The following is a 21926-nucleotide window of genomic DNA, read 5'->3' on the forward strand; positions in this document are numbered from 1 at the left end:
GAACGCTCGTTTGTCATCGTATAATACGAAACTCCAACACCCTGCTTGATTTATGAATACGCGAAAGATGAAATAGCCTGCGCTCGGTACAAGTCGGTGCAAAGGGCGCGAAGAGTGGGTTTCGTCGGAGTATAGTCGCGAAGCAAACAGAAGCTCGATAAAAGATAACCTCCTCCGTTCGAAACGACGATAACGATAGATCCCACGACTACGAAGAGGAAAGAGGTCTCACGGAGGAAGAGAGGAGGCCTCTGTAACCGTCACGAGGAAATTGTATATATTGCTGTGTAGACTGTAGTGCGTGAAAAATAGCACGGTAGAACTAGCGAATAGGCATTTATCGCGCGAATCCAACGCGAGCATTATTGGAAGGTCCGCCGACCGAGGACCGAGATAAACACGCGCGTTGCGCACGTAACTATATAAATAACTTGCGCAAGCATTAATGAATGCTTATCTGACTAAGCCTGTTAAAAAGTCACGATACACACGCCAGCCACCGTCGCCACTATTATCGCGACTATTTTAATATTGAAACGAACCGAGTGCATGCACGAACACGCGTAAACGAGCGCGTTTAAAAAAATTCTCTGTGTGTACACATACCTAGCTTACTTAGCGATGTGTGGCGTTGGCCAAGCGAAATAAAGCCAGGGAAAAATCGGTTCCATCGTTGACCGAACAACTAACCTTTGGGTATTGCGGGTCAGATGTATGATTCATAGGCTGCCGTCTTACACAGATGTTTACCGCTGCATTTTGCAAACACGTGCCAGTTCCTGTTCCAACCTAATGTTTGCCTTATTTACGAGTGCCTCGTGACACGGAAGTTTCGAGAAGACAATGAGAAACTTTGGTAGAATAGTAGAGGCGCTTGGCATTATTTCATTCAAAGTTACTTTCTAAGAAAAAACGCAAGCAACCGTAGAATGTAGCGATTATATGGTCTGTAACGATTAGACTACGAGCATTTATGTAAATTTCTATACAAAATAGAGTCTGCCTAATATTATTAATACCTTACCTTGGATATTCTTGTGTACAAATTTCGTATGTCTTTCGATAGGTTTCCACTAAATATAGAAATATACGCAGTCTAATAATAATGCTCGCAACAGTAATATTTAGCGATATAAGAAACGCTTTCTCATCGGGTTTAAATAGCTAAATTAAATCCACGAGCGGCGTATGGATATAAATCAACGGAAAAATGTTTGCCTGCACTTGCATAAATTAAACATAGTGTTCTTAAATACCACGATCGTCTACCGACTCCCTGTCCTCCTCGTGACGAGTTATCTTCTATCGTAAATCGCAATTGACGAAGCCAAGGATTCGTCAGCCAATTAGCATTTCCAGTTTATCGCGATTCAACAATTTGTACCTCATCGTGACACACCGCTGAGGAATTCAAACGCTTCGGGCCCTCTCATGTTTGCAGTAAATTCGAATGCCAACTTCTGCGAAACTTATTTTCAGTTTCGGAGGAAATTCCGAAAAAAAAATGTCGATCGATCGGAGCAATGGAATAAAAATAATCGAGGGAAGAAGTTGGCCGAGCTTGGAAAACGTGTTCGAAGCATGTTCTGGATCGAATGATGTGTAACCTTGAAACTTTTGTGTGCGTTTCAGGGAACGGCGAGAAGCGGAAGCCCGGCTGGAGAAGCGTGAACGCGAGAGAGAGGCCAAAATGGAAAGGGAGAGGCTGGAGAAGCAAAGGGCCACCGAGCAGGCAGTTCACAAGCACTTCGAAGAGTCCCTCAGGCTGGCACAACAAAAGGTTAGTCAGCCTTTACTGCTTGTTTTTCTCCGTTGCGCGTGTTTTTAACGACCTCCAGGCTTCTCCAACGTTGGAACAGCGTGTCTAACAGATGCTGGACAAAAAATCTTCGATATTATGCGCGTCTTTAAGCAACCGATCTACTCCACCAGCTTCATCCTGCTGTTTCTTCTGCTTCTATCTTTTTCTCTCTCCTTGGCTTGAATTTCGTTTCCAAGCATACCGAATTCGAGACTTTTTTATAATATAATCTTTGACGAGTGGAATCCAAAAATATCTTCAAATTTTCGAATTGTAAAGCGTGCGTTAGAAACAGTAAGAGTAATACGATTTCTTTATATCGAATACTAAAACCAAACGAATTAAACGTTAAAACAGTATCTTTATTTTAATGGTCGTCGCGTTTCTTTTCCGTAACCTTCGTATCTTACAGAAAAAGGAAAAGAAAAAAAAAAAAAAAGAAAAGAAATGAGAAACTCTGTGTGCCTCAAGACCTTTGTTTCTTTTCCTTAATCTTTTCAAAGCGAATAGAATCGAGCAAAGCTCGAACGATACATAGACTAGGAATCCCGGAAGTTTAAGTTAAGTTTCTCGCGACCCCGAAAGTCAAACAATCTCGGTGCTAACGAGGACATCGCGATGCGTCACTTGTCGCGCCTTCTTGTTGCCGCGCGGGCGACTCGCAACCGGAAAGGTAGAAATATTTTTATCGCGCGTTTAGCTAAAGAACCGACGTTAAATATTTAACGGTCGAGCTCGATTATGCAAGCAACGTCCAAGGGCGACGTCTTGGAAATTCTGAGAACTCCTAGCAGCCACTTGTTTGCACCGGCATTCCACGGAAGTCGCTGCGAATTTCCAAGTAAGATGTTCGAATGGAATGGAAGCGATTCGTGTTCGTCAATTTGCTGTTAACGCTGAGACTGTCGGTGCTAAGGGAAAGAAATCACGGAATTGTTCTCCGTAGGATAACGCGCGAGGGAAGTTTGGAATTTCAAGTCGACGGCAAAACAGCTCTAAGCTTAATCCAGCCTGGTTTATCGTAATTTCTCGATCCTTGCCCGAGGCACAGTTTTCAGGGAACTAAAGTTGCGGGTCGAGCGTGAGCCTTTCGATTAATCCTTTTAGCGATGAACAACTCTTGGCAGCAGAGAATAAGATTCGTTTAGTGAGATGGAAAATTTGTATCGCGTCGTTGAACTTTCGAACGCTTAAAAAACAGATATGTTCTGTTTATTTACAAACGAGATTTACAGTAACAATCGTGGATAGTATGATTCACAATTTGGACACTTTGTGTCTGTGATATACTTGGAAAGATAGTTATTTAGCAAATATACAATCAAAATTTTATAAGGAGATTTCTGTTAAATACCATTGTCTTGGCGACACGGATAAGGATAATAAGATTCGTTATCTTGAAAAGATAAGAATAACGAATAAATGCTTATGTCTGTAGCTCGGTTAAAAAGTAATCGCGATAGGAATGAAAGAGCGAGTCCGTGGCGCGATGGGATTGAAAAGTTAACGAATCGACCTGATTATTGAATTTGCAAGCGGAATAGCAACGCTGTTGAGAGAGCAGCGAGTTCTGGGCCGAATCAAATGCGAATAGCCACGGAAGTTCGTTCCGAAACTGTTCGTGCAAACAATTTAGCGCATTTACCACCGCACTGAATCGACCCGCTGTCTCGCCGAAAGCGGGTATTTCGCTCGCAAACCGCAGCCTCGGCTCGGCAACTGTTCGAAATTCCGTTTGCGGAATTTTCAACCAACTTTGTATTCGATGCACCGTGGTAACGAGAAATTTTCGAAAACCGAGACGCCTGCTCTGTTACACCGTCCCGTAAAATTCGTTCAAGTTTTCAACACTTTTAAATTGCACAGCATCTGCTGTTCCCAATTCGGTAGGAGGAAAGAAACGTTCGTAAATTCTTACGATTAAGTCGTAAATTGGGTAATAAAATTTCTCTGATAATCGTTACCTAAATATAAAAATTTCCATCACGTAATATGTATTTAGGTTTAATTCGTTTTTCGATCGGTTGAAAGTTTAGCTGTTTTTGCACAATTTACACTTTCGTACTGTTTGTACGGGAAAATTTCGAGAAAAAAAAAAGAGAGAAAGAAAAAGGACGAAGTTATGGTAAAGTTTAAAGCACCTCGGATAATAGGGAACTTGGGCTAAACGGGACTCGGATAACCGCTATAATCTTAAGCACTTCAAATTTAATCTATCTGTATGGTCCTACGGAACACGCATACACACAGGAAGACATTCGGAAACAAAACGAAGAGAAAGAAGAAGCTGGATGGCAAAAGGAGCGTGGTGGTTGTACGAGGGTGGCTTCGTGTCGGGAAAAGAGGGATAATCTGAAAGCAGCCAGGAGATGACGTTCTCCCGGGGATTCAGGATCTCATGCGTTTCCCTGGGAGAGAAGGGTGTGTTCCCAGAGCAGATACGAGCTGGGCAACGGAATGCCGAGAGGGGGCAGACGCAATCAATGCATTCCAGCACCTGCCTTTTGTGCGTGTTACAGCCCTGACAGTCACCCAAAACCTGCCCCGCGCTCTGTATACTTTCCTGCTTGGTTGCCTTACAGCGTTTCTCATTTCCTCTTTCTCTTGGTTTCTTAACCAGTAACATTCTTTCGTAATATATGTATGTATGCATTATGCATAATATTACCCATATACCTATATTTACGACATCTATCAACGTACTCGATTATCTGCCTCTCTGTTTCGATGTTCCGTAATTCCGTATAAGTCGGCTCGCAAACCCACTATTGATTTCGTTGGAATGTGTGCGCTCGATGACGTGAAACTTTTCCAACAGCTGTTGAATCTTGTACGCCTCGTTCCGCGTTGAATTTCACTAAAGAAATCTTACGCAACGAAGGTAATGACGAGCTTGGAACTCCTGGAAGCTATATTAAACAAATCGAAACTTTATCTTTTTCAAGGAATATTCTTTATCGAACGTTATACAAGTTTTATTTCCAATCAGTCCTGATTAGTATCGTAATTACACCGCCGATATTTCTGGGTAATTTGAGGAGAATGCAAAAATCTACACAATAAAAGATATGGAAACCAGCGGACTGTACACATTACAATACTTAGGGAAGGAAACAAATTTCTATTTAGGTTCTTGTTCCTTTGTTCGTTGTATTATGTTTCTAGGATTCCTCAATCCGGTTATAAGCCTTCGGAACAGGTAAGGAACCTACGAAACAGTTTTTCGACCCCGTCTGAATTCTTGAATGAAAGTTAGAAAGGAAGTTGAGATCCTCTGGAGCGCATTGCGGACTCGTATGGGTGCATATACCAATGAGGATCATTTCAGGTTGGGGCCCAGCGGAGACTACCTGCCCTGCCCTTCCATCTTTCGAAAATGTCCTGCCAGTCCTTTGCTGGCTCTCGTCTCGCTCGGACGGTTCTTCGTCGAACCTATGAGTCACGGTCTCGTGTTACGCGTAAATACCATTCGATTCAACTTCCTTCATAAATCGCCTTTTTTCTCTTAGTCGTCGCGTATAGATAAATCACGATAACAGCGCTATCGGCCAAGTGTTTTCCATTTCGCCTCTCAGATATAGCGTGCGCGAACCAGTGTGTGTCTCGAAGCTGGGGACGGTTTCGTCGATCGATTCGTCAGAGTCAGAGTCGCCAAGAGAAACTCGAGCGATTCAGCGGCTCGACACGAGTCTCTTGATCAAATTTTCTGTCGTATTTATCGGTTTATTCGGCTAATGATAAACGCTTTAGCCGTATTTTCGCGTGTGATATACATTGCTGGCAGAGGATACGATACCGTTGTTTGTGAATCAGTGCTCGACGTGATTGCCATTTTAAACACGCACCAAGGCTACGTGGATCTACAAATAAGGATTTAAAAGGGTCCTCTTTTCAAACAATCGATTGAAAGGTCAGTACGGATTAGCAATATTTACTATCGTTTCGACCATGCAGATTGCGATCTTGCTTTCGTTTCCGGCGAAAAAGTTCAAATTTCGTTTCACGACCGACACGTTGCACTAAAATGGGAACGGCTGATCTCACTTATCGATAACATTTCTTTGTTCGTTACTCGACACAGATTAGAAATACTTATTTACGTTTCGTCGAAATTAAGAAACTCTTTAACGATAGAAAGATACAACTGGGTCGAAAGTGACCCAGTAAAAAGGGTTGAAAGGGAGCTGGTTGAACGAACGAGGTTTGCGACCTTGGAAAATTTACGAGGAATAGAAAGAACAACCGTTGTCGTTCTGTTTGCACCGCGATAACGTATATCTGGTACGGTTGATAACAATGCCAGAAACGGTGTGTGTGTACGCAGCGATAAATTCTTTTCTTTGGTTGCGTTGAAACCGTTGTTGCTAGTCTTTTTTTTTCTAAGCGAAACGTACGCCGTTCGTTCCGCGAGAACGGATACGAGCCTGGAAAGAAATACGTTTTCTGGGCCGCTTTGAAGGCTGTCACGATGGAAAACTCGGCCTCTGATTTATGCACGTCGGCTGGATTTTACTCTCGTCGACGATACCTACAGGTTTCGAAAAGCTTCCCTTTGCCTCTCTCTTTGTACGCAGCGGCTTTTATTTACAGCTTAATGCGAGTTCGTACTCTTTCCGTTGTGTTCTACGATCTCACGTGGCGACAGCCTGCATCGGGTCAGGTATTAGGTCGCTCAATAAGTTCATCGTTCTATTATGTAGGTCGCTATTGCAAAGCAGACCTGGGGATTTTTACGTCGAACAGAATATAAAAAATAACTCGTTATTTATTTATCCTTATCGGTGAGATTTTTTGAAATTTTTTATCATTCTTAAGATCAAGCCAGTCTCTTATCTCAGTTAACTCTTTCAACGTGACACAGTGGACGAAATGTAAAATTTCCAGAATTATTTCAGAAAATATTCAACTAGAAAGTCAAACAAACACTTCTTTCATCCAACGGAGCTTCTGCGAAATTTTCTAAATTTAGTAGAAACATTCCTCAGAATTTTAAACACACTTGTCCCAGAACGTAGAGGAGAAGCATTTCAACTACTCTCGAAGATAGGAAGATAGATCACTCGAGATATTATATTTTTTTCTTTGTGAACGGTATCTTCGTTCGTCTATCGAAAGTGCTTCTAGATTTCTAAACGTATAACAATCTGGTGTAACAAACAGCATAAGGCGATTCATCTCGACCGCGATACTTTTCACGGTGTTTATTGTAGCAACACGACTAGCGCGCATGCACGCGGTGTTGGTTTATTTATGTGACGAGAGAGACGCCAGGGTGTGCGCTTAGCGTTTCCAAGTGGTATTTGCAATGCAAAACTCGATCGGCACGAAGGTCGTTAATTATGCACTGCACGGTACGCAACAATAGAACTCGATGGTGTTTCGTGCTACGACAATACTGTCTTTCTCTCTTACGGTGTATCGTTCCCTCATCGATACGTTTAAAGCCGAATTAAAGTGGATACTACGATAAAAATGTTGCTTTTTTCTTTCTTCGATAATTTCAATTTTCATATTTCGATCGTTTAACATCGTCATCGTCATCCATGTTATAATAGATTTTACATGTCTGACAGATTGTAATTTTTGATAGAATTTGTATCCTATTAAGATGCTAGTAGGATAGAGACAGAGTGTTGCAACGAACAGCGTGTTAATTTGAAATTCTCGTTCGAAGAGCCATAACTCCAAGTTGACGTATTCAGCTGTTAATCTCGCCCGTTATGGTATCGAGTTACGGTTGCGCGAGGGACGAAACTTCTAATTGGAACACATTATTTCTAAACGCACGATAAACCCGAACGCACTTCCTTGTGAATCACGCGGATTAATTAGTGGGGATTACGGTGGCGGTAATTGGTCGAGGTTACGCATACTGGTCACGCTACCAGATGCACGGGATCAGAAAAATCATCGAGAAGCGTGTAAAATAGATACGCGTATTTCGAAACGAACAAAGAAAAAATTCCTACGAATTCTATGAATATCTGTTAGTTTATAAATACGACCTAGATAGCCACTTACAAAAATCCTCTATTTTTCTTCAAATAAAATGCTACAGAATTTGAGCGCGTAGTTTGTAATTTCTATACCGAAACCAAGAACTTTGGAATAATATTATAAACGAAGAATTTTATTAATATCCACGTTGTCTATACTTTGTTTAAATAATAATACTCTCTTTTGAAGATGTACAATTTCCTGTATGGGCGGCTGTGTATACGTCTTCTCGTGGAAAGACACGCGTAGTGTAGTTTTTCCTTCTTCAAAACGCCTGATGTTTCCCTCATGACTTTCTTCCTCGATGAATGACATTCAAGTGATTCATAGGCGTGCATTCAATGGCGTAAACGTCGAATCCGTGGCTTGGCGACTGGCTGGCCATTTAATCCGTTGATATATCGTACGTTGGTCAGGCATGAAAGTAAAAAGCAGCAACGGTTATCTAGATCAGGAGAAACTCGAACATCCATTTATTCACGTGCTGTGTATTGTGCAACGCGATATTGCAGCGAAGGAAGTTGGCGAGGAAGTCGCAGAAATTAAAATGTACGAGGCTAGCCGTGTGTTATCGTGGCCGACTCTCCAGCTTATTTCTTCGTTCGAAAGGAATGCGTCGCACGCTCTCATTTTTTAAACAATCGAAGAGTTTCGTTTACGATATTAATAGATAATAATAGGCTAGCGACGAGAGCAATAGAATACTTTGGCATCCGTAGTTTTTCTTAAATATATTTCAAGCAAAAATAAAACTCGACTCACTTCTGGCAACTGGTTTATTGTGATGAGATATAGCTTGGACAATTCATCAATTTTCATTCAACAACAACTAAGAAACAATTTCATTTCGTCTGACAATTCAACCATACTTTTAATTTATGTACTTCAAGTCTATCTTTATATCGGACGCTGTTTGTTATTTCTACACTTTTTGCAGTTCCCGGGATATTTCACACTGCGATACGATTGTATTAATTTAGGTACAGGCAGCGCATGTTCCACGCGATTTGTGAGAACAAAGTGTAGATCCTGTCTTACGACAACGGCTAATCGTACTGTAAGTTTGTTGCTAATCAGTCAAACACATTGTTTGAAAAGATTTATTTTCTCTGCAAACTCCTCAATTTCTATGATACTTACGTTGCTAGGTTTGCAGAACGTCGATCCATAGATGGTACGAGCGTAATTCCGTTTTCGATTCTCATCGGCTAATAGCCTTAACTACGTCGATCGATCACGCAGACAGAAAGGCGAATGGAAAAAGAGAGGAAAGAAAAGAGGCGGACTGGCATGGTAAGCTCGTTAAACGAAAGAACGCGTGCTGCAACCAGCGAATCGAAGAAATTAACGCTCTCGTGGAAGAGGAGGATGACGAGCTCGACGCGCGACACTGGAGAGCCTGTTTCCTCGCTGAAAAGCAGCGTTTCGAGTTCCATCCGACTTCCTCCTCGTGTCTCTTGGACTTTGGTAGCACAGAACCGCCTCTGTTCGTTCGTTGTAAATTTGCTCGGTACCCACGCCTTCTAATCCAGTGCAAAGTTAATTACCACGTGCCCCGAACTCACGGGACTACCACGGTATTCCTCTGTAGGGAAGCTATTCTCATAAATCCTCTCTGTCTCACCGTACACGCGCGCATCTCCTCGTGAACATACTGAACCGATGCAGCGGTCTCTGATCCTGATACCGCCCCTGTCGTGCTGCAGCTAACCCATGTTTATGTTAATTCAAATTTTCATCGAATGGTTCGTCAAACGAGATGAAACGTCTCTGCTGTTTAGACAGCGTAATAATGGCTTAATTCTCATGGTAATTTACGGTACTATATTTATGTATTAGGTTGTTCGGGAAGTTTCTGTCGTTTTACGAGGAAATAATAGACGCACAACGATTTTGGTTTTATGTTTGTCGAATTACCTACGATCCATGTTTGTCTTGTTGAGGTAAACACCGCGACGTTTCACAGACTTGGTTTCACAAGTGTTGTAGATAACACGTTTGCGAAAAAAAGATACTTTCTAATAGGACATCCTAATAGGTTTTGCTATATTAACCGCGCTTGTTTTTTTTTTTTAAATCATCGTCTCAGTGCCATATTACAAATACACTCTGATAATCCCATATTAATAACGCGCTGCGAAACTGTCGAAATTTTATCGCGTTACACTTTCAATTTCCCGCGGACTTATAAACGTCACAGTCATCTCACTGGATACACTGGATGTTGGTAAAACGTCAGACCTCCATACGCTATTGTTGGACAGAGTACAATAATTCTCATGGGACGGGAATTTCCTTCAGAAAGTCTTTGAGAAAAATAGGTCGGTGGTTTTGGACAGGAGAAAGAAAGCGGATGAAAAGTCGTACACTAGAGGGATAGCCAATGGTGAAAGAGCGGGTCGGTGATCCATTTGGAACCTTTGCATCCTTTTGTGTCTGGCTGCTGGAGACTCGCCTGTCCCCTAGGTTGGAGGATCCTCATAATTGGGAAATAAATCGTGACAGAGACAGGTCGCCCCAGGCATTCGGCCTGAAATGATCTCGTTTCTAAAAGCACACCACGCACGAAAACCGGCGTGCAAGTAATAACAGACGTTGAAACGAGAGGGGAATGCGAGAGAGCGGACCGCGTGCACGACCTCGAATAAATAATTCATGAAACGATAAACGCACGCGTGCGCGCGCCGCCGGATGCGTTATCCGGCCGATAGATTCACCTGCGCATAATTTCGTCAATGATTTTATTTGTCGACGGGTTTATTCGTCTTTGAAAGGATTACCGATTATTCGGAGCCGGAGAGTGGTCAGGTAAAAACGAAGACAAACTGTCACGATACTTTTGGGTATTTTGACTGGATTAGAAACTGAACGAGGGTCGAAGTATAGTTAGAGTGGAAGCGAAGACGTTGAATCGTGGATTTTGTTAAGATGCGAGGAGAACAGTGGTTTCTTTTATGGAATGTAATTTTTTAACTGAACAGCGATGGTATTCACGGAGGAGAGAAAAAAAGAGAAGAAATGATGAAACAGTCGATTGTACGGACAGCACAGTGGCGGTATAGTATCGGTATCTGAATTTAATTAAAGTATAGTAATTAGTGATACGTTAGGTTAAATAGCTAGAACTTCCTTCTGGAATCGTTAGATTATAAATTTAAATCGTTTGTTAATGGTTTAATGGCAATGTGTTTAGAGGTTACTGTATATGCTAGTGTATGATATATATTTGTTGTTTAAAGGTTGTATATTATCACGATGATTACAAAGGATAGGATGATCGTAGTTTAGTCAGAATCTTCTAGTTGAAACACACCTTGTTAAAAAGAAGCAACTGTCGAAAGATCTTCCAGTCATCCCTATTGTTAGGTCTTTTTAATGGCGCTGATAGAACCGTTGAAAAGCGAGAGAAAGCAGTTTGAAAATTGCCGACATGTCTGTTATCATCCTGCTTCTTTGCTCTTCGTGTCGTCCGGCAATCCGTTTTCTAAGCATTGGCTTTCAATTCGACTGAGCGAAACGTGGTTACGCCCGAGTCCGCGGGGGAGAGACAGAAATGCGAACAGTCAGCAAGTCCCATCGCTTGCTGACCAGGCACGTACATAGGAAACCTCGAGAGTAGTTTCTCCGCAGCGGCGTCAGCAAGTTGCTATCGTGGCTCTCTTATAGTCGTTTGACGTAGCTCGTCTGAAATTTAATGCGCCGCTGCGATTCTGGCAAATATGCCTCGCATCTGTTAGCTAACTTCTTCCCTCGAAAACTTTTAGTTCCTGTTCCAACGTAATCCTTATCCAATTATCCTTCGTTAATTCTTCGTCTATCTATGTTCCTCGCCTTTAGCTACCGATGTCTCTCAGCTATATTTTTGAAATTTTCCATCCTCAAACGTGGATTCACTATTTTCTAGCAAACTTGTTATTTTCTTTCGATATTTTTACGTCGAACTGTCTGCAGAAGTTTCGAATATTACACGCATTCTTTTACCTACGTAAAAGTTAAATCTGTATCGCCTGTATAAAATCGATTCGGGAACACGGCGTGTTAATCCGATAAGTATGCAGAACTCCAGCTATAAAATGCCAGCCTTCGATCTAATGCTTAATTCAATCGGCGTCACGCGAACTTTTCTTCGAATCTCTTCCTCATTCTTAGTTTCTTCTACTCTGTCGATTACCTATTCGCGAGCGATTCCGCGAAAAGTTTCTTTCGTATTCTCCTCCATTACCCTCTATCTCTTTTTCCTTATTCGATATCATTGGAAGTCATTGGAAGGAACGAGGCTCATTGAAAGCTTTCGTATCCGATTGAGCGAATTCGCTAGATTCCTGATAGTCGATTCACGTGATCGTTATCTCGTGCGTGGCCCATCGTGACTTCGTAAACAACGTGAATCAACCGTGTTAACTGTACTCAAATATTACTAAATGTGTCGTTATCGGCTTGTCGGCTGTTGACTATAGGTGTAAAAAGATCTACTCGGCTCCGGTTCCTTCTCCCTTATCTCCTATCATCTCACCAGCTATCTGTTTGCTGGAAATATAAATACGTTTCTTGGCCCGTCTGTCGCGATAAGATAACGTTTCGCTATGTTATTCGCAAACAATCCACGCGGCTTTGAATTTAACGCTAGAACTACTTTCGATGACTGTTCGCATCGTTTGCAACTCGGTTGCTTCTTATTTATTTGTCTAATTTTTTGTTTCCCTCGTTCATCTACTTCTCAGGTTTCAGAAAAACATTTGGTCATGGTCAGGTTGAAATTTGAACGTTAACATTTGTACCGCAAAGATGGTGTCGACCTTTGTAAAGCGAACGATATACAAGTACGTATCGCACACGCAAAATGTTTTTGGTCACGCGTTCGATTTCGATTTTCTTTATCCGAGTGTTTGCAGCAGAACCCGATAATAGCCTGCCAATGCTATCTTATCGTGACTTTTTGTGGAAATGTTTTGTCGACTCAATTGATAACACGGATGAGATCAAACTCTGCTGTAAAGTGGATCTATATCGACTTGTTACTCTAGTCGTTGCTTTCGTCATGTGATGTAACAATTGGCTGAGAGGAATTTGCCGTATAATTATCGACGATTCGTCATATAATTTCCTCGTTATCTTTATAACCAATAAATATAACAGAATTTCAGATTGATTCATAGAGATGTAATTTATTTCAGCGAAAACAAAGCAGCTCGTTAAACAATAGGAATTCCTGTGTTTACTTGACGTGTTTTCCTCGGTGAATAGATTAATGCACGCGTACTTCATTTCAGTCGTGTTATTTCTTTAAAAGCAAGCGAATTACGTATATAGTTACCTGTGGTGATAAACTCGTTATCGGCTTATCTGTCCGTATTCGAATTAATTAGCGAATAAGAAGCATCGAGATAAAAATACGAAGGGAAATAATCGTTTATCATCTCCTCTATAATCATTGGTGCTTGCCATTCATTTCAGACCGGCGTAAAATGAACGCGATAACGTCCAGTCTTATTTTTGTCGATAAACTTCGTTGGACTATTGCGAACGACAAATATTTGCCGACTTTCCCGATATGTCCGTTGAGGTCGTTCGATGACCGATTGCGATAAGTATTTTGCAAAATTATAATTTACGTCTCCGAGAGCCTTGAATAATTTTTCTAGTAATTTCTAGTTGTTCGTTTTTTCTTTCTTTTACCAATAAGCTGGTTGTCGGTCAGCGAACGAGCAACGTTTTCTCAAGTGTGGAAGGAAAAGCCAGAGCCCCATAATTCCTGGCATTAAAATTTCAGTCGGCCGAGACAGAAAGAAAGTTCCTTTTGGGGTCGGACGGGTAAATCGACGAATAGATTAATCGAAGCGAGAGAGGGTGAGCTATAACTGTGGATGATTTACTTCGTTCATCGGCTACGACGAACCACTCTTTTGTACCAGTCCACCCTCGCATTGATAGCCTGCTCGCTCCGCGATAAATAATGAATGTTCGAATATCATAGTGCAGACGCGTGGCCAGGGGCTGAGAGGAAATGAAAGAAACCGAGATTCGAATACGACAGGGTGCTATTTTAATCCCATTGAGCTGGAATTAGAGGTTGTTTTAAAAATGTGCGGTGTATAGTCTTGTCCGATTGAAAATGAAGACTGTCAGGTTCAAAGACTGTAAGCCTTTTAAAAACAGCACACATCAAACGTGTCTGGAATATCGACTGCACGGTGTTCCGATTTGCTTGAAGAAATATCGTTAACGTTGTCGATGGCTGTGTTTCATAATTTCAAATGTCTAGCGACACAATATATAAAGGAAAGGAAAGGGAACAAGTGAGAAACAAAGAGACGGAGATGCGCGTTTTAATTTCGCGTCCCATCTCTCCCATGGCGTTATTTCTTTCGATACACTCGACACTCGGCTCGATTGGGCCAGTTAACGAAAGTGGCCTGGATGGCGCGCACGATTTTAATTCAACGATCGTGCGGCGATTAAACGTTTTCAGCTTCGGCATCATTAGCGAGCGCTCGGATAAATAAAATGGAATTGAAGTGTGCTCGATCGGTGATAATCGACGTAACACGATCGAAAGCGTAAAGAAGAGAGAAACGAAACGAGCTTTCTACTATTTGTGCCGCGTAAATGCATTGTGGAAGTTCGTGGGAGTTATCACCGAAGAGCCGCGTGTGATTACATAATTGATACGCTGCTTGGTTCACCGGAACGACGATAATATTCCTCTTCCGTTCAACATTCGTATCATTAAGTCTTGGAATGAAAAAGTTGCGTGGATGTCGTTACGATCTTCGTTTCTTTCTTATCGAGAAGTTTCGTCCGCGAGATTAATGGTGCTACGCAAACTTGACTGTCATCGTTGATTGCTTGTAATTCAAAGGCAGTTTGCACAGTAGAGGAAATGTTCTTTTGCCGTCATTTGCAATGCGAGTGGTGTTATTTTCGCCGCGTGTTACAAGTGGAATATTCCACGATAGTCCTTCGCTTTCGATCGTATTATTTAACGTTTCGATCTCGTCGCGATTCGAGTAACGTGTTTTGTCTACGGAGGTGCATCGTGGAATTCAAAGCCTCGATCGAACATCGATTTCTTTACCTCTAACTATATATTCGTTTTATGCAGTCCATCGCCAGAGATTTTGCACTCTCTGACAACACAATTTTTATTCTTATTCGAACTATCTCAGAATAATTGAGAAAATAATGTTATGTTACTGTACGTTATTATACGTCGTATACTTAAATAAATAGCCTTATCGTTAGTTTTATTTGAACAATAAAATGGCATTTTTATAAGTCACGCCGAAATTTTGTCGACAATAGAGAACAACCACCATCGATAAGAGTAAACGAAATTTAGACGACCAACTTATCGTTATCCTCCTTATCATCTATCGATTAGGAGAATTCGATCGAATTGGATTCGCTTAACGGATATACAGTAGCCAGACTAATGTTTCTTGCGCGATACGCATCGTCGACATTAGCGGTAGCTCGTTTAGGAAGTAGGAACGCGATGACTCAAGCCAGCTAGATTTGCTCGCACGGCATGAATCGTTGCGCTCGTTAGGACGCGGAGTTCGCGCGATACATCCGTGCCGGTTGCGAAACACGGGCAAATTGGTGCACGTTTAAAAAGCGTGACGTTCGTAGACGAGAGTCGTGAGTGTCGACTCTGTAAACGCGACTCGCGTCATCGCCATCACCACCGGACCATGATTAATAGAACGGCTAAAAGGAAATTAATAAATGATAGAAAATTTAATATACATGAAGCTAATTAACCGGTATGTAAATATTATAATAAATGGATTAGCTGACACATACTCGTAACACGAGTCTGATTATTCCATGCAAAGTTCAAGGTTGAATTTTAAAACGTCGATGCTTCGCAGCAGCTTCGAGCAACCCTGCTATATCCTATAAATATTTAGAGAGGAGTCATCGTGCGTGAAAAGTTCCATCTCGTAAAGCGTGTATGTACTAATAATAGACTATTCTCTGATACTCGATCTGTAATCATTTGGAGCACGACTTGAAGGAGAAATAAAATAGAGAGAGAGAAAGAGGAGAGTTGGGAGTAGCGCGCTGGCTAACACGTTCGCCGGGAACAAAAAGCAGATTAAGCGTCAGTGGTTAAGAGTCGAGGAAGAGAAAGTCAACGAACCAATAGCAGCCAGTCCCAGTGCCTGATTGAGCCTGAATGCCGTGTTCTGGCTTTTATTAAGCGCAATCTCTCAGATTCGGTCCGCAACACCCGCCCCCCTACCCCTTCCTTTCTCTGCCGACTGGCTCGCGCGCGTGTCTCGTGCTTTTAACGAGCGTTTTACGAGCTTTTGTTCGGTCTCCTCTCCCGCTCTGCACCTTTTGTCAGGAATGCAATACGTGAACAAAACGCAACCGCGTATAATGCTCCTACGCGGACAAAACACGGGTACAATCTCGGCTGATACAGGCTCGGGGTCAGACGCGTTCCACGCGATCAACAGAACACCACCGAGGATCGTCGATCTCCGTTCTATTCGTGTTCCGTCCGCTGTTCGCCAACCAGCAGATCTTCGAGCCGCTTTCTTGCCTTTGGATAAACGCGAACATGCTTCTTCAATGGCACACCGGTAATTTACTCTTCGTCAGATGCAAATGTGTCTTTTTGTCGCGATGCAGGTTCGCATCCTGGCGATAATCGATGTGCTCGATACGTTTGAGAAAGCTTCGACTCCCTTTCGTGTGGAAATGCGTGTGTCGTGATAGCAGGTGAAAGAAACTTTAGAGAAGTCAGGAAATTGTGATTACTACGAACGTACATAGAAGGCAGAAATACGCGCAAGTAAAGATGACGCGAACAACGAGCAAACAGTCCACGTGAATTGACATTTGCTCACGGCTCGATTAGCATCGTAAACCTTCTTCTAGGATGAGGCCATAATTAGATTCGCGGTCTGTTCGTGACAAGCTACTTAAAGCCTCTTCCTCTTTCTCTCTCTCCCTCTCTCTTCATAAATGGTCGTTCATTCTACTTCTCTTCCTCTTCATCGTCCGGATCATCGTCGTTGATAAATTTTATCTGGTGACTCGATGGTCTGGCCTTGATTAGTCGTAGAAAAATACCAATGCCAGAGATTTTTCTTACGATCGTGACAAATCGATTCGAGGAAAAGTTGGAATAAAATTAGCTGAACGATTAGTATTCTATTATAAACGATCCGATCTTGATGTTCTGAGTATTTATCGAATGATATGTACAGAATCAAATCAGGCGGAAATCCTGCATTTATAAGATTTACTTTTATAGTATTGGTGACTGTATTATATACGTGGAAAGTTCCAGTCGTGTTGACGTTTCCAATCGATTTCACGAGATCTTGGCGGTACGACTCTTCAACAGACCCGCGTGAATACATTGACGAGAGGAACACACGCTGCGGGTAGAATGCGGTTTGATCTTTTGCTATCGACATAAGTTCAAATGATTCACGCGTCAATTACTTTGTCGACAACGTTTCTAAGAAAATTATATGTATCATATTCGGTCAATCGTTCGGAAAGATCGCGATTTATCCGAAGAAGATAAAAGATTTTCGCATGAAACTTCTTAGGAAAAATGTAAAATATCTAATACGGAGTATGGAATCTTTTAAATTTATCGCAAAGATATTACACGTAAACGAGTTGAAAAGAAGTATCGAACTGCGGATTTCTACAATTTTTTATTTTTCTGAATGCAACTAAGCAGAAATTTGATTCATCGACTAAATATTATAACGAGTACTATATTTCGGAAATTTTGTATATTTTCGCCTACTATGCGCATTCTTGTATCTACCAATTTCCCACAGATGTATAAAATATTACCGGACTAATAATCGTATATCATTAGGAAAGTTGCTAAGACGATGGCGTCAGCGAGAGTACAGTAGATTGCTTTCTCCTCGGATGTCGGTGTCGAATACGTTTCCGCGCGTGCACTCGCGCGCGCAACTGTGACGACGAACGCGAAAATAGAAGTCGCGTATCGCGTTTCGTGTCTCTTTGACCGGCACACGTGGACAGTGACGGATATCAGGGAGGAAACAGCGAACGGGCGTGACGATCATCCGGGTCGAACCGACAAATTGATTGGCAGTATTTATTGAAGTAGGTGTCTTATGTTCCGCAGAGAAACATGCAGTCGACCTCGATGGCATGGAACACGTTCATCCCATTACCGCCACCAGGAAGCAGGACGCACGCCACGCCGCATTCCGCAATGACAGCGCATGTAGGCCATCATCATCCCGGGCCAGGTGCGGCGGCGGCGCATCCAGTCACCGTCGCGCAGCAACAGCAACGCGAGCGCGAGGAAAGGGAACGCGAGGCGAGGGAACGGGACGCGAGGGAGCAGCGACAGCGAGAAACTGAGAACCTGGGGATAAGGGAACACCTGGTCGCGGCCGAGAGACTGCACAGGCAAGCCGAGGCCAGGGACCATGTCGCGGCACAACAGAGAGCCGCTTATTATGCAGCCACTGCGCCTCCGACTCAACAGGTACGTATGCGCGTGGTTGTAACGATCGAGAGATCGATCGAGAGAGAACGGGCGCATTAAAGCCGATACTCGGCGTAAACGTTCGTTTCTGCGGCGATCGGTATATACCAATATTGGTAATGCCGCGTTAATGGTAGTCATTCTGGTTTGTTTTGGCGCAGGTGTCTCGACCGTCGAGCGTACCTGGCAAAGTCGATTATCCACCACCACCGGCGCACTCGAGGACTTCCAAGTCGTCGCTGCCCGTTAGCAGTCTTCACGAGAAACCACCACCGGTGGTAGGGCCGTCGCACAGTTCCCTGCCAAAGGTGGAGCCAAACGTCGGCCTGTTCAGTTACTCAACGTACCAGCCACAGTCACCGTATATGCACGATATTAAGGTGAAGAGTGACGTAGGTCAACCGCACAAGTCGTTACCGAGTAAAAGCGGTTTGGCCGGAGGTCTCGAGCGAGACCATCACGGTCGGGAGATTCTCCAGAATCCTCCTTCTTTATTGCCGGATCACAAGAGCTCGGTGATAGTGAAGAACGAAGGTCGAGAGCTTCCGAAAGTGCCGACGTCGCAGCAACACTCGCCGAGTCCGAAGATCATGCCGTATCTGAACGTACAGTCGGTCCCGCCGCAGCACAAGCCGTACGAGTACAGAAGTCCGACGCAGAGTCCTCACCATCTTCACCACCTGGACGGACTACAGGCGGCGAAGAGCATACCTCAGAGTCATCACCGAAGCAGTAGCGGGTCTACGACCACGACGCAGTTACCCAGTCCGCACGGGCATCCACCGCATTCGCACAATCGTCAGTCACCGCACGCTCAACATCCTCATCAGCCACCGCATCCATCGCCACCCGAACCACGTTATCTTACTAGGCCGGAACCCGGTCTACCTTACGCTACTGCCAAGTCCTCGTATTCTTATCCACATCCGCATCCGCCCACGGCCTCACCGACCTCACATTACGCCGCGCCGGCAGGCTCTAAGCCGAAAGTCAGTAGCCCAGCGCCGCCTCACATCTACGGGAAACCGAATTCGGGTATTATGACCGGAACGCCGGTCTGCAGAGCTTCCGAGCCGGCGGTCGCAGCCCCGATACCTCTCACCTCGAAGGCCAGTACCTCGCCTTACCAGCAAGTGCCTCACCATCACGGGGCGCCGCCTCCACCTCTGCCACCGCCCGCGCACAGTAGGTCTGTCTACGATCCTAGGGGTTATACCGGCTCGATGCCAGCCGCCAAACTTCCACCGCCACCTCTTCACGGTTCTCCGCCGACTGCAGCTTCGGCGCCCCTGTCCAGGCCCATCGCGCATCCAGCGCATCACACGAGTCCGCATCAGCAACCCGGTCAGACGGTGCAACACGCGCAACCACAGATCAACACCTCTTTCCAAACGCAGCCGCTCGATCTCGGAGTGGAGAGATCCGGCTCGCCTAAGAGGAAAGCGCCTACTCCGTCGTTGACCGAGAATTCCGGCCAACCGGTCTCGCTGGAAGTCTGCAAGAAACGTAGAACGGAGGAACCGCAGCCACTATCGTTGCAATGCGTTGGACCACCGGTCCTCTCGAGAGTGAGCGAACCGAGCCCGTTGATAGCTTCGGCGGCGACCTCGATCACCACCGTAGTCAACACCACGGTTGCTCTATTGGCTCAGTCGAACACACAGACGAACACGCAGGAACGTACCGTGACAGCGGTCAGTCCAACACCACGAACTGCCAGCGGCGATGGTTCCGTGAGACCGGCCAGTACGGGTAGCGTCAGCTCCCTGAATCCGACGGTGAGCGCGGCACCAAGTCCCGCGCCCATTCCCAGTCCAGCACCCTCTACGGCGCCCAGTCCAGCACCTAGTGCTCCTGGCACGCCAGCCAAAGCCAATCCGAGCACGGTTGATAGCGAAAAATCCAACAGTCCCGCGCCTAGACCACCCAGCAGTACCAGTTATCCCGTACACAAGCTGAAGAAGGCTTGGCTTCAGAGGCATTCCGGCGAAGATGGGACGGAAGATACAACGGGCGTCGTAGGCAGCGGTACTTGTGTCACATTACCTATGAACATCTCCCAAGCACCGTCGCAGTCGTTGAACAACAAAGAACGCGATACCTCTTCGAACGTCTCCGGCAATACGACCACCACTTGTTTGCCTAGTGCCGTCAACTCTATCCACAATATCGGTAGTATGGCGGTGAACAGCATTAATAAAAGCAAGGTCACTGCCAAAAGTAGTCGTAAATCGGCGAACAAAGAATCGTTAAACGGACACGCCACGGACACGAAAACGTTACAGGAAGACTCGTCAAGCAGCGACCCGGAAAGGAAGTCGCCGCCGAAAAGGAAGCCACCCAAGGTATCTATATGGATCGTATCTATCTTATTACTTTTCTAGAGTCGGACGTCTAAGTCGTTTGGACTCGTTGTAGTGACTCAACGTAGCGTCTGTTACATTATTCTTGCATGGTTCTCTAAATAGATCGTGTTCTGAATATAATTGCTACATCCTTTCCTTTATTCATGTCTACGCTCTTCTTCTGGTAGTATGTAGATTTTCGATGTATCATTATTAACGGTTTTCATCGTTATCGTATAATTAGTAGTTCAATTGTGTCGAAGCATGTACACGATTATTACGTCTGCTGCGAAATTCACGTGGCATCGGAGTTGCGCGCTTGAATTTCCCGCCATGGTTGCGTTTGAATTTCCCGCCTCTTTCGCCGCCATTTTAACAACATTGTACTACCAGTACAAGCCATAAGTAGAAAGGTGTCTTCGAACGTTGTCTGTACGATATAATGAAATTATTTTGGCATTAGTTTCTCGAACTTTGACGCTGATATATGTGCTCTACGAACGATTATCGACCGTGCGACATGTATAACTCCGAGTGGACAGAATTGGTAAAGCGTGAAACGATTTCATCCTATATATATATTCGCGATTAAAGAAACCTAACCTCAAAACGATTGTTTAAATTCCGTTATATATGTTCGACGTTTGAGAACTTGTTAAATTATTCTGTTGTTTATGAGAGAAGAACTATCTTTTTTAACTTGTTTTTTTTTTATTTCTTTTTTTTTTTTATTTTATTTCTATATTAAACCATTCGTTTGAAATCATATAGACATATTGCATGTAACGTAATTCGATTTGAAAATTGATTTGCTTGAAATAAGAAGCCATACTGTAAACGATATATGTATACGGTACAGTGTGCGTGCGTCGTGCGTGCCTTGCATGCGGGCGCGCGTATATCTAGGGCGTTTTTGTAGTATTTTGGCAGTAGTTTCGGCAAGAGCATGAACTTCCTGACTACTTAATAATCTGTGCCCTGTGGTAGGTAAAACGAAAGAAGGGCGCAGCACGGAGGCAGCAAACGACCGCGGAAGATCAGCGGAGGCGTAAGGAAGACAAGCAAGCTGGAGGGACTGGTGTAGGCAGCGAGTCTAGTAACGAGAGCGAGGCTGGTTCCGCTAGCGATACCAGCGAACAGTTGGGTTCCATTCAACCTACGTCGAGGGTGCGGCATACCACGGCCAATTCCAACAATTCCTCGGGAAACGGTTAGTTGACGTAGCTTCTTGTAAATGGACTTCCCATCAGGTGAACTAACTATTCACTTGCAGGGTAAG

The 21926-nt window shown here is 43.9% G+C and overlaps 1 protein-coding gene across 5 annotated transcripts in view; it reads left to right on the forward strand.

Annotated features, from left to right (window-relative positions):
• LOC132913924 (probable JmjC domain-containing histone demethylation protein 2C) overlaps positions 1–21926 on the forward strand; it is a 228782-nt gene that overhangs the window by 200448 nt on the left and 6408 nt on the right. For 4 of the 5 annotated variants that reach the window (XM_060972582.1, XM_060972585.1, XM_060972583.1 and 1 more), the window contains exons 9-12: positions 1633–1780; positions 17916–18302; positions 18464–20647; positions 21635–21857. In XM_060972582.1, the coding sequence (XP_060828565.1) occupies positions 1633–1780; positions 17916–18302; positions 18464–20647; positions 21635–21857 (2942 nt within the window). The remainder of the gene's footprint in view (positions 1–1632; positions 1781–17915; positions 18303–18463; positions 20648–21634; positions 21858–21926) is intronic. The other variant, XM_060972584.1, reaches the window with a different exon arrangement.

The sequence above is a fragment of the Bombus pascuorum genome, chromosome 14 (assembly GCF_905332965.1).
Source record: "Bombus pascuorum chromosome 14, iyBomPasc1.1, whole genome shotgun sequence".
Taxonomy (NCBI): Eukaryota; Metazoa; Arthropoda; class Insecta; order Hymenoptera; family Apidae; genus Bombus; species Bombus pascuorum.